Consider the following 17,539-nt stretch of genomic DNA (forward strand, 5'->3'; position numbering starts at 1 on the left):
TCCATTATGCTATATACTTGTATATAAAATCTTTTGGGTTCCTCTTTTCTTTCTCTGTTTGTACTGTGTTCCTAGCCTACTTCCACCAGTATAAATATTATTTTGTCTCTTCATTTTCTTTGTGTTTATCCAGTTTAATCTTATCCTATCAATACTATCCCAATCAATCAGTGTGAGTGTCTTGATGAAATGTGTTCTTTCAAATCTAAGAACAGCAGATCCAGAAGATGAAGATTGTTATTTTAAGGGGCCTAATACGTACATCATCAGCCTGAATCTAGAAGAAGTGCGATTAAAGAGGGGAGAGCATATACAGTGAAACCTCATTAGTGCGTTCCTCATTAACATATTTTCCTGCTTAGCACATCGTAAATTCAAAGTCCCAATTCTCATCGTATTAAATCTATATAAAAATACCTCACTTATCGCGCCACGAATTTTCGTTATTACCGCTTAGTACAATCACATTTTTCCTAGCCCTGAAAATGTTATATTTGTCATCCCTTGTGAAATAAATATGATTTCCAACTCGGGTAAGAGCCGTCACCACAGTTGTGTGATTAAGGAAAAAGACCTTAAATTCCTGAACTTCACAGGATAAGCTGCACCTTCGGGGAGCAAGCTGTTAGCCTCAGGAATGTTCAATTTTGCTTGCCGATTAACAGTGAAATTGCTGAATAACACACTGAGCCTATATATGCTTGTATTTGGCATTCGATTCAGAAGTTAGAAATTCATTTTGTGACGAGTAGCACAGTGAAGTGTAGCGAATACTTGTCACATGATACGGTAGCCTATATCTGGATCAGGAACATACAAACATACCTATCACATCACGAATTTTTGCTATTACCGCTTGGTACTAGTATGATTAAATTTTTCCTAGCCCTGAAAATGTTATTTGTCATCCCTTGTGAAAGAAACGGGATATCCAACTCAGGTAAGAGCCATTGCCACAGTTGCGTAGTAATGGGAAAAGGCCTTGAGTTCCTGAACTTCACAGGATAAGTTGCACCTTCGGAGAACAAGCCTTTAGTCTCAGGAATGTTCGGTTTTGCTTGCCGGTTAGCAGCGAGATTGCTGAATAACACAGTGAGCCTATTTGTGCTTGTATTTCACATTCCTTTCAGAAGTTAAAAATTTATTTTGTGTTGAGTGGTATAGTGAAGTGTAGTAAATATTTGTTGCATGATACGGTAGCCTATATCAGGATTAGGAACATAATTGTGTGAAACTGACAACCGTGGTGCATATTTGTCTTGTAATAGCCTAGTTATGGATATGGAAAAAGTTGTGAAATTCCTTACTAATGAAGACAAAATTAAAATCTGTCAGAAAGAGGACTGGCATCCGCATTTGAAAGCGTGCAGAGGTTGCACATTCAAGTTTTGACTCGATCACTCAAGTAGATAAACTTAACCATAATAGGTATTTTATTTGATCCTGTACTGACTTGTATAAATCTATTAAAGAAACTATTTAAAATAGTTTATTATAAATTTACTCATTTGGGACAAATATTTCAAGTTCCCTATGGGAATCAATATCTATATCATGAAATGACTGTAGCTGCCATTTTGAATAAACTTTGACCAACTTGAGTGAATCTATTAAAGAAACTATTTAGAATAGTTTATGTTGGGTCCACCTTGTCAATACGCTTTTAATGATTGAAAATTATTTATTCTATCATACAAGTTTCAGGAACAATATGCATTCCCTTCATTAGTGAAGTCAAATCATGAACATAAATTACATGCTTACTCGTTTTCATCCATATACAGGCTAAGAAGAGTTTTGACACCTGCGCAAGATATACTCTACAATCAGATAAAATGTCTTTTTTGTGCAGAAAATGCTCTTTCACTGTCGACATTTGCCACTGGAAACCACAGAGGCTACAGAGCCTTTGAAGAAAAACTATGGTAATCTTTAAGCATGTCCATCAGAATACTGATCACAAGATGACTACCACCTCTGTCTACGGCACTTTCTTTTGCGAACTTTTGTAATGCTTGATATCCTTTGGCAAAGTCCTGCCTAACAGTATATCATCTAGTTCCAGGATCCCATTAACTTTCTCTACTAGACTTTTGTCAGGCATGTTGCCAAGAAGAGAAGGAAGGTAGAAAATTTCTGTAGCAGTTATGAATAGTTTACATGAAGGGCCATTTCTCAAAAATACATGAGCATTGCGATAGTTTGTATTGCCCCTTGCTAGAGCCTACTTTTGAATGTTTGTTGCTGCTGTGTCCAAATGAAATAATATTTAGACAGTACTATATGTCTAATTTATTGATAATAAAAAGAACTCAAATTATAAGTCTGTCGGTACAGTTTTGTACAAAATGGAAGTATAACAGATGTTTCTGGCGTTGAATGTCTGAACAACTTTCAATACAAAACGGAGATCATTTACTGACTGGACCTGGTGTCCAAACACATGTGCAAAATGTAATTATTGGTGTGAACTCCAGTCTGGGTATAAACACAAGTTCTTAAGATGGTGTATGACACTGAACACAAGTCACAAAAAGGAAGACTTCACTGATGAAGGGAATGCATATTGTTCCTGAAACATGTATGATAGAATAAATAATTTTCAATCATTAAAAGTGTATCGACAAAGTGGAACCAACATAAACTATTCTAAATAGTTTCTTTAATAGGTTCACTCAAGTCACAAAAGGAGTCCTGAATCCTCTTTTCACCCACTAACTTCTCAATGTTTGAGTGGTGCACAGTTCAAGTGCACGCTTTAAATGACGATCTGACATTTGATTTCTACATCGAAGTTTGTTAATTTTCACCAAAGAGAAATAAACTGCCACTGTCACTTGGAAGACTTTGATGCGTACTACTGTGCTGCTTGCTCCTGAACTTGGTCCTGCATCAATATCTCACAGTTAACAGACAGTCACTGCTTTAAAGCTTGGATCAGAGCTGAATAACTTATACCAGTACGATATCTGAAAAAGTGTCAAGTGAGATGCAAGACTAAGAAAGAAGAACAGCAGTGAAATTGTAGAGACCAGGAGGTTTCAGGGTCTGCAAAACCTTCAAACCATAATTCAAGATGTCTTTACTTTATGCTCCCCTCATTCATTCTCCCTCAATGAACCTTTCTCTAACTATATTTAGCAGCATCTTGGTATATAGCTCTTGGGCATGCCACTCTCCTCCCCTCCTCCATCACTGAAGGTTTCACCAAAAATCTTGGAATATGTGACATTAACAGTGTTATTAACCATATGACCTACCAATTTTTTGGCTAAATTGTGCCCTTACATACTATTTATTTTTTCAGTTATTTTAAGGAAATGCAGACGACTATATACATAGATGTTAATCACACATAAACAATTTTTTTGCATTCCACCATACTATGGTTTGGACAAACAGGTGTCCACATGTAAAGCAACCTCTCATTTGAGGTACAACTCACAAGCAATGCAGACCCATGGTGTTCCTCACATAGTGGGACTAATCACGGGTGCCAGTATTCCGGTGGTGTTCCTCACTTGGTGGAACTAATCACAGGCCACGTATAACCATGGTGTCGCTCACATAGTGGTACTAATCATAGGCAATGCAGACCCACAGTATATCACACATTATGGTCACGCCCACAGGCAACACAAGCCCATGGTGTTCCTCACATAATGGCACTACTCTCAGCAATGCAGACCAATGGTTTTCCTCAAATAGTGGTACTAATCACGGGGGTGAGCCAAACCCGTGGTGTTTCTCATATAGTAGTACTAACCACAGGCAACATTAACCCATGGTGTTTTTCATAAAGCGGTACTACTCAAAGGTAACACAGACCCATTCTGAACACAGTGTAACAGACCAGTGGAATACACATGATGACCTCAATCATAAGCAACACTCAGACCCATAGGTTCCTCATATAATAGTACTGTTCCTATATAATGTAGACCCATCATTTTCATCGCATGGTGGTACTGGTTGCAAGTAACGTCGATCCATGGTGTTCCGCACATAATGGTACTAATCACAATTATTCTCATGGTTCTAATTTCATCATTGCCAGGCGAGTTGGCCGTGCGGTTAGGGGCATGCAGCTGTGAGCTTCCATCAGGGATATAGTGGGTTTGAATCCCACTGTCGGCAGGTCTAAAGATGGTTTTCCGTGGTTTCCCATTTTCAGGCCAGGCAAATGCTGGGGCTGTACCTTAATTAAGCTTAATCAAGGCCACGGCTGCTTCCTTCCCACTCCTAGTCCTTTCCTACCCTATCATCGCCATGAGACCTATCTGTGTCGGTGCGACGCAAAGCAATTGTGGAAAAAAAAAATCACCATTCCGTGGTCACCCCCTATGACAGGCAGGGGATATCATGGGTGTAGTCTTCGTCTGTTTCCCCCACTCACAGGGGGTAGAGAGAGAGAGAGAGAGAGAGAGAGAGAGAGAGAGAGAGAAAAGAAAGTAGTAATCTGACACTTCGTAAAATGAAGTACCGGACAAAGGAAGACAAGGAGCATGACAATGAAAGACTCCCTAGGCCTCAAATACTCTAATACCGCCGGGGTCAGAAAAGAACAAGAGTTGACCAAGGGAGGTCGGACAGGATAGATGAAAGTGAGGAGCCTAGCACAAGTACAGTAAGTGGAAGCAATGCCAAGACTCAGCTAAGGGCCCTGTGGTCGCCAATCCACTCTTCCAAGTTCAGTGTCCCTGGGGCCCCTTTTAGTCGCCTCTTATCACAGGCAGGCCATACCATGGGTGTATTCTCCATCTGCATCCCCCACCCACAACGGGTAATTTCTTCTGAGTCGGAGCCACTTTTGATGGGTAGTAGCCAGAATATCGATCCTGAGGCATCAAGGGAATATTACGAGTATAAGGGGAATTTAGCAAAAATGCAAGATATTTACAGACATAAGCATTGGTTTCATCTGTTATGTGATCCTAGAACTGTAGGGTTAGAAATTCATTGAACACTTAGGGCCGATTGCAGAAACAGTGTTTAGACAATGTCTACGGTTAAACAATGCCTAAATATGGCTGCTGCATTCCAGAAACGTTATCACTTACACACTGTCTAAATCCGATGTTCAACCGACCATGTTAAAACACTGCCCAGAACACTGTTTAACCTCTAATGAGAGGAGTAAATCACAATCAGAGGTTATGTACCATGAAACATGTAATTTGTATTATCATGTTGAGACGATTCCAGGAAGAAAGGTTAGTCCGACAGTCTGTGGGTCATCCGCTGATAAATCACAGCAATTCATTTGACATGTACGGGGAGATAGAGCTTAAAATAAGATTTCGCTTTTCAAGAGACTTGTTTCTTGAGACTGACAAAGGGACAGTCCGGTAACTGTCAACTTGAACACAATTCTTGGCAACCGATATATTTTATTATACCTGGGGTAATTTCCATGGAATTATAGGTCACTTCGACTACATACATGTCAGAATTACTTGTCCCAATCGTCAGAGGGCTGTCACATACATCAACCGGGAGAATTAACTTATATTTACTGCCAAGTAAACACATATAATAGTGAAAACTAAAAAGTAGCTTGTATGTGGTTTCTGTGTATATATATATATATATATAATCATATAAGTTTTCAGCAACTATCAGATAACAGATATGTAAAATTAAAAATCCACCTTTTCAATACTAATATTAAACCAAATAAGTTATAACATTTACTTGGAACTAGTTTCGATGCTTCTGATTAATTGTGACAAGACCTTTTATTTAAATTGAGAATCTTCCTACTCTAAGTAGAACTCAGGACTTTCAAGATTCCATCTTGAGTATAATAATTGTCGTCTAATTGTGACTGTCATATTTATAGAGAAACTCTATACGAGGTTCAACCTTTCTATAACATTTCATTTATGACAAGACTTTTTATTTATTTGAGAATCTTACAGTTCTAAGTCAAACTCAATACTTTCAAAGTTCTAACTTGAGTGAAAAGAATTATATTGTGTTAAGTGTCATTCTAATCGTGACTTCAAGATTTTGAAATTGTGATTATTTGAAGTTTTATTCTCCAGATACTTTTAGGGGCATCATAAGTCCCACATTAAGAGTGTTTAAATGTGCACTGCCTGTTCTCATATTTGGCTGAAGATGACGCTCACGAGTGTCGAAACTAGTTCCAAGTAAATGTTATAACTTATTTGGTCTAATATTAGTGTTACGGAGATATCCGTGGTAGGTAGAGGTGAAAGAAGGTGCGGGTGTGAATGGGTTTCAAGCTACGAAATTATAGTGCATGTAAAATTAATTTAAAATTTAACAAGGTTATATTTTCTTTTCAAAAACAAAGCAATAACCGACATGGCAGGTACAATGTAGCAAAACAAGGGGAGTTACAATATTTACAGGTTTTGGGCTTCACGCCCTGACTTCAGCGATCAGCTCAGTTTTACCACAAACACAAGTTTTAACAGAGGGGCAGAAAACCCCATTCATCCCTAGGAGCCCCTGGCTCCGAATTACACAGAAAAGCCTCCACGAGGCATATGACACTCCATTTTCAAAAGAGCGATCCGCTCTCAAAGTTTAAGCCTCTCAAAGGCCACACCAAACTCTACCTTCAAGCTGTCCTCTAAGGACGTATTCACAGGGGTAAAATACCCAACCTACGGAGGTCTATTACATGAAAAGAAGGTTGATTACATGACCTCTAAAATAACAATTTGAGAGGAGGCGAATTTGCACTCCTAATACACTTTATTTTTTAAAACCTAATCTGGCTCTGGGCCGCTAACGCAAGGGCTAATCCCATACTACAGAGGTGACTTAGAGAAGAACACTTTACATTACATAAACGAAGAATAGTTTGAGAAAATAAGTTCACCTCAAAACAAATGTGAGTGGGAGCTCGAGAGGGTTAGCACTCTCTATCCCAATATGTAGCTTTACAAGAAAAGATGAAAAGAGTAATTACATTTTAGGAAAAGGTTACATGAAGGAAATGCTTCGAACCCGCCGCGAGTGTTAAACTGCCGACCTAGCAAGAAAAGAAGTTATTAATAGGCCATTACCTGGTGTTGAACGGCTGAAGAAGAAAGAGGCGCTTCCCGCCTCCTGCTATGTACTTAATACACTGAAAGATGGAACAGAAGTGGCCCGGAGACCCCAAAATCAGCAGTTTATATCCTCTCGCGGAAGATTCTAGGCATTAGGGGAAAGAAAACACCCTCCCACAAAATTTTTATTGGATAGGACCCCGCAACAGATACAAGCTGGGGGAAGATACACCAGATTGGATAGAAATTAATTTAAGAAATTCGGGATTGGCTACATGCAAAACAAGGGGAAAGAGAGGGGTATACAGCCAACTTAAACAATAACAGAAAGAAATTTAGCAAAGAACAAACATTTGAAATAAAAATTTCTTCAACAAAATAGTTCTTTGACTCCGCACTAGGTTGCACTATTGTTGATCTTCAGTAGTGTCCTCTAGAAGAGAAAGTTCACACTTCTTACTTCAAGCTGAACAAAAACACATCAAAAGTGACACAGTTCAAAAACTCAAAATTTTCCACGTGGTGACATCTTCTGAGAAAGTAGAGAATTAATAGAGTAGATAAAGTTCAACCTTCCTCCAGAAGAGGAGTTTCAACAGGCGCAACTTTTAAATAAACGGTGTAGAGGTGTACCGCCCGGTACAGACCTCCCCCCCCAAAAGTTCCTCCAGGGGTGACGCATGAGATCAGTTTGAAACAAAGTCCAAGTAATGATGTTGATATGAAGATAGATAGCAGGAGCATTTACAAGATTTCTTAATTCAGTTTCAAAATGTTGTTGTTGCAGGTGAATGAAAGTCTTTATGTTTGTAGAATTTGAATTTCTGAAGATAAACTTTTACTACTTAAAAGTGAAGAAAATTTTGCAATGTCCACCAAATATTGATGTTGAATTCCCAAGTGTAATTATTGCTTATGGTGACTGTCCATGTAATTGATGTAGATTAAGTTGGATGGCCAGACCGGCCGTTGCAGCTTGCGTCCAAAGGAGGCCGCTCGGACCCCTCAAGTACCCTGAGATACCGCTCGCCCGCACAATGAGGGGAGCAGAGGTGTTGAAATACGCCGCGCCCGCGGTGAACATATACAAGCTGCGGGCCAGTAGCAGGTCGTGCGCCGCACATCAGCCTTGGCCGGGAGGAGAGCTCCGGCTCGCCGTACACATGTCGTCCTCGCTGGAGAGGAGGGGGCCCATCCCCCTCCCCAGTCGCTGCACGGCGCTGCGCGGCTGCGGGGGCGCTGAAACATTAAAGCTAGGCGGCAGAATTGTGTTGGACTATCATCTTCTTTGAGGGTACAGGCTTGTGGAGAGGTTGAGGGGCCAGCGACGTGTAGATATCCATGGCATTTACTATTATGAAGCCACAGTGTAAGGTGGAGCAGGAGACGGGAGCGTGGTAATGGCCGTGGCAAGAACAGGATGGCAGTTTAACGGGTCGGGGCAGGTTTTACACAAGGCTTACATCTAAAACCAAAATATTACAGAAGGGGCAGAATGCCTTAAAAGTGAAACTCAAAAAATATAACCTTCATATCCTTTCAAAATAATATGAAGCAAGTTAACACAGAAATTACACCGGTTTCACCTGGGACAGGTGAACTCTAAATATCCTCTCGGTGGCTGGATTACTTAGCAATAAGGTAACCGGCGTAAGAAAATCGAGAATGATACAAGGCCCATGAAATCTGGGGGCAAGCTTGCCCGCGGGAACAAAATTTTTGACCATAACCTGGTCACCTACCTTCAAAGTGGTGGGTCTCCGTCCACGATCATACCTTTCCCTAACCTTTTCATGAGACACTTTAAGATTGGCTTTAGCCTTCTTCCAAAGATCTTTAATGTTATCCGGATCTATTGTCTCGGGTAGAATGTCATTCAAAGACCAGAGGTTAGAGAGCGGCGAGTTGGGAACAAACTTGAACATCAAAGAAGCTGGAGTAAATTTGTGTGATTCATGGACCGCCGAATTCAAAGCAAAAGCTAACCAATGCAGGGACGTGTCCCACCTAGAATGATCTTCATGATGATAGGCAATCAGTGCGGACCTGAGATTACGGTTAACCCGTTCAGCCAGAGATGGTTGAGGGTAATAAGCGGAAGTAGTTACATGAGAGATGGACAAGTCAAAACAGAATTTACGAAATAAATTAGATGTAAAAGCCTTAGCATTATCAGATACAATGTATTGGCACGGACCAAAAGAAGCGAAAATAGAATTTAGGCAAGTAATAGTTGACTGAGCGGTAGCCAGCTTAGTCGGAAATAACCAGGAAAATCTTGTAAAACCATCTACACACACAAAGATGAACTTGTTGGCATTACCCTTTGACTGGGGGAAGGGTCCCACATAATCAATATACAGGCGTTCCATGGGGCGCGACGCTTGATGAGAAGACAAAAGGCCTACTTTAGTGGACATGGTGGGTTTACTGATCAAACAAGATTTACAAGCTTTTACAAGTTCCCGAATTTCACCGTCCATACCTTTCCATATGAACATTTCACGAATCTTTTCACGAGTTTTAAAGATTCCAAGATGCCCCCCCAATGGGGTCTCATGATAGTATTTGAAGATCATAGGTACAAGAACCGCTGGAACAACAACTTTCATCAACTTATCATGCCTCGAAGGGCAACATAGAACACCATTCCTCAGAACATAAGGGACAGCATGTTCCCCAGAAGAAAGGGTTTCCATTATCGGAGCCAGCGTAGGATCTTCACGTTGGTATTTCTCGATATCCCTAAAGAGCATGGGAGCATCGGTTAGGATGGCATTTACCTCGGATAGTATGGACTCGGAAGGTGATGAACTTTACATGTAATAAATATCATTTTTGGTCCGTATTGATGATATTAGATTGAAATAATAACATTAAGTTATTTATTTGATTAATGTTATTATTTCAAGGTGATGAACTGTCGACCGGTTCATGGGTCTCGACCTCGTTTGAAAACATACGGCTGAGTCCATCAGCCACAACATTTTCGGTACCTCTGATATGCCTGACATCGAATTGGAAGGCGGAAATACGGATGGCCCAACGGGCTATACGACCAGTACGACGCGGTCTACCTAAGACCCAGCTTAAGGCTTGGTTATCTGTCTCCAGGTCGAATTTGACATGTTCCAGATAGAGACGGAACTTTTCTAAGGCGAATAAGACTGCCAACTCTTCGAGCTCATAGATGGAATACTTGGCTTCTTGAGCCGATAGAGTCCTAGATGCATAGGCGATGGGACGCCTCCCTAGTTCAGTCTCTTGAAGAAGGACTGCAGCTACAGCTGACGACGACGCGTCCGTTTGGACGATGAATTTCTTCGAGAAATCAGGCATAGCAAGTACAGGGGCATTACAGAGAGCTAATTTAAGATCTTCGAAAGCGGCTTGTTGAGAAGGTCCCCACTCGAATTTGATGCCTTTCCTACGAAGAAGGTTTAAGGGCGCCGCTCTATTAGCGAAGTTAGGAATAAACTTCCTGAAGAAATTCACCATACCAATGAATCTAGCGATACCTTTGATGTCCTTAGGAGGTTTACAATCACGGATGGCCTGTGTTCTAGAATGATCGACAGCTACCCCATCGGGTGACACAATATGCCCTAGGAATGACATAGAGGGCTTAGCAAAGGCAACCTTGGACAACTTGACAGTTAACCCAGCCTTACGAAGGCGATTCAGAACTTCTCGCAGATGATCTAGATGTTCTTCAAAAGTCTCGGAAAATACGACGACATCATCCAAGTAGTGATATAAGTACTCAAATTTGATGTCGGAAAAGACCCTATCTAGTAGCCTAGTGAGCACAGCTGCCCCCGTGGGGAGCCCGAAAGGCACGCGGTTGTATTCGTATAAGTTTCAGTCCGTGGCAAACGCTGTAAGATGTTTAGACTCTTCGGCAAGGGGAATTTGATTATAGGCCTGATTCAAGTCCAAGATGGTGAAGAACTTGGCCTTACGAAACCATGAAAAGCAAGAATGAAGGTCGGGAAGGGGCACAGATTGCAACACCACCTTCCGATTGAGAGCCCTGTAATCAATGACAGGCCTGAAGCCTCCTTGGGGTTTCGGGACTAGAAAAATAGGCGAAGAATACGCTGACTTAGAGGGCCTAATAATACCATCCTTCAACATCTGATCGATGATTTCTTTTAGAGCCTTCATTTTAGGTGGAGATAGCCTATAAGGTGGAAAACGGACAGGAATCGAATCCGTGACCTCAATTTTGTATTCAATAAGGTCAGTAACACCAAGAGTATCAGAGAACACCTCGGGAAACGACTGACACAGTTTCCGAATACTATCAGCCTGCTCCTCAGGTAGATGTCTAAGGTCTAACAACATCTCATCCTGGGTAGGCGAAATAGATGAACATGATACAGAATTACACTTTAACAAGGGAATTCTACAATTGGACGCAAATTTGAATGTGCACGACCTACTCTGGAGATCGAGCACAAGACCAGTGTGAGAAATGAAGTCCGCTCCCAATATGATGGGGCAAGACAAGTGCTTAGCCACAAACAGTTTGATTTTCCATGTAAATTTAAAAATACGAATTTTGACCAGTACGGAACCTAGAATTTCTAATGGCAATGAATTAGCCGAAACATATTGAATAAGAGCTGAGACATGGTCAGGTAGTTTACAAACAGATTTCAATTTAGAATACCATTCAGCCGAAATAATCGAACAAACACTGCCTGAATCTAAGAGAGCTGTTATAGGCTCGTTATTTAACTCAATCTTAAGAAAAGGAACAGGTGCGGGGGTATCCGCCGCAATCCTAAGGCACTCTTTAGGGCATTCAAAAGATGAATTTGAAGGCTGGTCGTTCTCTGCATTTACAACCTGTTTACTAGGGGCTGAGTCTCGGGAAGATGGATTAGTCGGCTCAGCCGACGCCACTAGTCACTTTTTATTATTGGCATAGCTGAAATTTGCACCAGAAGTTGAGCAGGAGGGGGTGCTATTTGAGTTTGGGCAATTCTTGGCGATATGTGAGAAGGCCCCACACTTAAAACAGCCTTGTGATGACCCTGCTCCATTCCTTGTCCCACTTGACTTGATCAGAGGACACTTATTCCGCAGATGGTCAGGCGACCCGCAAGCATAACATTTACGGGGATTGACTGGTCGGCGAGGTGGAGGCCGAGTGTTACTAAAGGAAGGCGGGGGTTCTTTCGCGACACGCAAAGAATCGGCGTATCTAACTCCTTCCGCTGAGACTGCCAATGCTTCAAGTTCCGAGAAAGTTTGCGGGCACGCCGCGAAACACAAATATGACCTATAGGATGGTGAAATACCTTCCACAATAGCTTGTACAATTTGATCCTCAGGGAAGTGAAGAGCAAACACCCTAGTATAAAACTTAATATCTTGGATGAAGTCTGCCAGGTTTTCATCCAAGCGCTGTACCCGATAATAGTATTTCTGAATAAGAGATGACCTCGCGCGGGCAGGAATAAAATTTGCAAGCAGATGTGCATGGAAATCTTCGATAGATGACTGTTCAGCTATGGCTCTTACTATTTTATCCGAGAGAACCCCAATAGCATAAGGATAGATAATTTGCAAAATTTGACATGGGGAAAGAGAAAACACAAGGGCATGATCCTGAAATTCCACTAGAAATCTTAAAAATGAAATTACGTCACTGGTGGTATTAACGGAAAACTTGGATATACCTCTGAGCAACATTGCCAATGGATGAGGCAAGCTGCTAAACCCGGGCGACATAGTAGGTAAAGGTTTCAATGGCAAGGAAGTTAATTCAGCACGTACATTGTTCAACGATGTGCGGCGTTCAGACTCGTTGTCCAATGGGGCAGAGATAGTTTGAGCAGCAACGGTTATCCTATCGCCTTCTCCCTTAGCAGGTTCTCCCTCACTACTTACATTCACAATGGTGGGCTGATCAGATTTGGGAGGAACTTCCCCAGTTAACAATTGAGTGACTTTACTAGACAATTCAGAGATAGTTTCAAGGAGCGTATTAGCTTGCTTCCTCTGAACGTCATTCACCTTCAGAGACAACAGATCATTAACTCTATTTGAAAAGTGATATAATCTGCCTTGCACACGCTTAATTTGATTAGGAGACGGATCATTTTCATCAAAAAAACTAACTACAGATGCTAGCCCAGAAATATTCTCGACGATCGTGGAAAGAGAGTCATCAATTTCTTTCTCTCCCAAATTGGGGATGGAAATGGGCAAATCAAGGGACTCTCTAAGTTTGTTAGTGTCGATAGCAACCGTGCCTCCAGATTGCACGTTTCTAATAGTTAATTCGTAGATCAACTCCTCTTTGCGCAAATAGTTAAGGAGGAGAACATCGCGAGGGCCGGGCATGATGACGGAAAAATTTAGAACAACCTCAAAAAATTTCCAACAACTGAGAAAATGGTTAGAGTTCTGCTCAAAACAGTTTTTAGCCGTCAAAAGGGGCTAAATTGAGACCCATTCAACCATGCTCTGCTACCACTTGTTACGGAGATATCCGTGGTAGGTAGAGGTGAAAGAAGGTGCGGGTGTGAATGGGTTTCAAGCTACGAAATTATAGTGCATGTAAAATTAATTTAAAATTTAACAAGGTTATATTTTCTTTTCAAAAACAAAGCAATAACCGACATGGCAGGTACAATGTAGCAAAACAAGGGGAGTTACAATATTTACAGGTTTTGGGCTTCACGCCCTGACTTCAGCGATCAGCTCAGTTTTACCACAAACACAAGTTTTAACAGAGGGGCAGAAAACCCCATTCATCCCTAGGAGCCCCTGGCTCCGAATTACACAGAAAAGCCTCCACGAGGCATATGACACTCCATTTTCAAAAGAGCGATCCGCTCTCAAAGTTTAAGCCTCTCAAAGGCCACACCAAACTCTACCTTCAAGCTGTCCTCTAAGGACGTATTCACAGGGGTAAAATACCCAACCTACGGAGGTCTATTACATGAAAAGAAGGTTGATTACATGACCTCTAAAATAACAATTTGAGAGGAGGCGAATTTGCACTCCTAATACACTTTATTTTTTAAAACCTAATCTGGCTCTGGGCCGCTAACGCAAGGGCTAATCCCATACTACAGAGGTGACTTAGAGAAGAACACTTTACATTACATAAACGAAGAATAGTTTGAGAAAATAAGTTCACCTCAAAACAAATGTGAGTGGGAGCTCGAGAGGGTTAGCACTCTCTATCCCAATATGTAGCTTTACAAGAAAAGATGAAAAGAGTAATTACATTTTAGGAAAAGGTTACATGAAGGAAATGCTTCGAACCCGCCGCGAGTGTTAAACTGCCGACCTAGCAAGAAAAGAAGTTATTAATAGGCCATTACCTGGTGTTGAACGGCTGAAGAAGAAAGAGGCGCTTCCCGCCTCCTGCTATGTACTTAATACACTGAAAGATGGAACAGAAGTGGCCCGGAGACCCCAAAATCAGCAGTTTATATCCTCTCGCGGAAGATTCTAGGCATTAGGGGAAAGAAAACACCCTCCCACAAAATTTTTATTGGATAGGACCCCGCAACAGATACAAGCTGGGGGAAGATACACCAGATTGGATAGAAATTAATTTAAGAAATTCGGGATTGGCTACATGCAAAACAAGGGGAAAGAGAGGGGTATACAGCCAACTTAAACAATAACAGAAAGAAATTTAGCAAAGAACAAACATTTGAAATAAAAATTTCTTCAACAAAATAGTTCTTTGACTCCGCACTAGGTTGCACTATTGTTGATCTTCAGTAGTGTCCTCTAGAAGAGAAAGTTCACACTTCTTACTTCAAGCTGAACAAAAACACATCAAAAGTGACACAGTTCAAAAACTCAAAATTTTCCACGTGGTGACATCTTCTGAGAAAGTAGAGAATTAATAGAGTAGATAAAGTTCAACCTTCCTCCAGAAGAGGAGTTTCAACAGGCGCAACTTTTAAATAAACGGTGTAGAGGTGTACCGCCCGGTACAATTAGTATTGAAAAGGTGAATTTTTAATTTTACTTATCTATTATTCTTGGTTCAATATGGACTTAAAAATGAAATTCTTAAATTTAAACTATCAAACAGGAAAAGGCAAGTGGTGGTGATGGTGGTGATTATTGTTTAAAGAGGAGGACTGGGGATGAAGAGCCGTGGCCATAATAACAGCCCTAGTATTTGCCTGGTGTAAAAATAGGGAAACTACGGAAAACAATCTTCAGGGCTGCCGATGATGCATTTTGAACTTATGATCTCCAGAATGCAAGCTACATCTATATGGCCCTTACAACACATTCAGTTACACATTACTATTGTTTCATCTTCCCTTCGTCGAAGCTACCATATTTACGAGTAGATTACACTCACCGTAACAACGCTTATTATCAAAGCTATACTTCCCCATACGGTGGCGGGTCGCTTTATTGTTGATAATATTATGAAATTTATTTTCCACCTAAATTATCTGTGGACAAGTCATGCTTATGCTTATGCCTTATTTGAGTAATGTGTAGGAAGACAGCTGACCACATTCAGCGCATGCACTGACGAATTTCATTGGTTGTGACAAGCAAAGAGTTACATGAAAGATACTTCTATCTCCATTTTCAAACCAATATTGAAACTTTAAACGATGTCTAGTTAAACACCGGCTGAACATTGTTTATGCAATAGAAGATCGTGCTTGATTTAGACGCTGTTTAGGTAGACGTTGTCTAAAGCTTAAAACTAGTCATCGTTTCTGCAATCGGCCCTTACAGTTTTGTTGGATTATTTCCTAACTTTCTCTTTACCAATGAGTTTCCAAATCCAGCCATTACTAACATTCCTACCAGTTGGTGTTGTTGCACCTTGTGTAAATCTTGAATTATCTGTTGGCGCTGGCTCTTTAGAAATAGAATCAGATCCACCTTCAGCAATATCATATGAAGAATAACATCATCCACGCCACTACCATATTTGTTTACAAATTGCACACGGTGAGGTGCATTTCATTTTTCTTATTCCGGGAGCGAGTTACAATGTATGATATGAAAATGAAGTTCAGGTAGTTCCTGACATCTGTTGGTTACATTTTAAAATTTATAGAACAAACCTCGCTGGCTCGGTAACCATAAATATGCAGCTGTAGGTTGTACGTGCATGCGGACGGAAGTGTCTGTCAAAGTATGGCATGAAGTTAACTGTGTTCTTAACGAAATACTTTCCACCTGTTTCTTTCACTTTCAAAATTATATGAGCTGAGCATTACCTCTTTCTGGTAAACAAGTCCAGCATCATAAAGTTTCAGGAACAAGTACTGAGTCCAGTGGTAATATTCTGGTTCACATGTGGCAAGCTCATGCTTCCAGTCAAAGGCACACCCCAGATCTTTCAGCTGCTCCTTCATCTGAGCAATGTTTTCTTGTGTCCATGCACGAGGTTCCACACCATGCTCAATAGCAGCATTTTCAGCTGGCAGGCCAAATGCATCCCAGCCCATAGGATGGAACACCTATCAACATAAACCACACTGCATTAACATTAACCACAAAAATTATTTACAGAGATCATGAACAGGAACACATAACAGGATACACACATTGACAGGTCAGCATCAGACAAAGAGCAATAGAAAAAGAGAAACATGAAAACACAGGACAAAGACAATCTTAATGATGATGATGCTTGTTGTTTAAAGGGGCCTAACATCTAAGTCATCAGCCCAAAGACAATCTTCACATCTTCATACAATGTCATCTTCAGACAGACAGACAGACAGACAGACAGACAGACAGACAGACAGACAGACAGACAGACAGACAGACAGACAGACAGACAGACAGACAGACAGACAGACAGACAGACAGACAGACAGACAGGTAGGCTGACAGACAGACAGATTCTTCCTCAATAAAACCTAATTCTTCTACACTCATTCCTTCTCAGCCCCCAACGAGCTTGTTTCTGCTTCTCAGCTTCATCGGTGGGGGTTCAAGACTCATTGACAGATCCTCAATCTCGATATAGGACGTGCAGGATCAGAATAAAGCAAGATAAACACAGGAAAATGGAAGAGACAAAGATGATAAAAATGAATAGGAAAGACTAGGATCACTGGGCGAGAAAAGGAATCCAATGGGTCAATATAAACGAGTAATATGTTTATCCTACTATGTGTTCCTATTCACACACACATTGTTTGTTCTTTTTCATTACTCACAACTAGGGCTTGGATTCGAGCATATTAGCATACTTTTTTTCCTGAATAGTACACATTGAAAAAAGCCATTCGGTGGTATTTTCATCTCTCTGGGACCTACAGAATTTAAATTTATCAAGCATATAAATGCATAAAAACTGCAGTTTTCAGAATGGAAACATATAAATGCATATTCTTGTGGTTTTGGTCTAAATAGTTTGTTTTTCTTTGAATCCCCCCCCCCCCCCCGAATTCGGGCCCTGACCACCATTAAGGTTCGAAAACAGAAATAATTATTGAAAAGCCTATCTGGTGCAAATAATAGAACCGCAGGTTTTTAACCTT

At 40.9% G+C, this 17,539-nt stretch overlaps 1 protein-coding gene across 2 annotated transcripts in view; it reads right to left on the minus strand.

Annotated features, from left to right (window-relative positions):
• LeuRS-m (Leucyl-tRNA synthetase, mitochondrial) overlaps nucleotides 1-17,539 on the minus strand; it is a 144,391-nt gene that overhangs the window by 94,204 nt on the left and 32,648 nt on the right. For both annotated transcript variants that reach the window (XM_067145231.2, XM_067145230.2), the window contains exon 3: nucleotides 16,265-16,507. In XM_067145231.2, coding sequence (XP_067001332.2) covers nucleotides 16,265-16,507 — 243 coding nt within the window. The remainder of the gene's footprint in view (nucleotides 1-16,264; nucleotides 16,508-17,539) is intronic.

The sequence above is a fragment of the Anabrus simplex genome, chromosome 4, assembly GCF_040414725.1.
Source record: "Anabrus simplex isolate iqAnaSimp1 chromosome 4, ASM4041472v1, whole genome shotgun sequence".
NCBI classification, from domain to species: domain Eukaryota; kingdom Metazoa; phylum Arthropoda; class Insecta; order Orthoptera; family Tettigoniidae; genus Anabrus; species Anabrus simplex.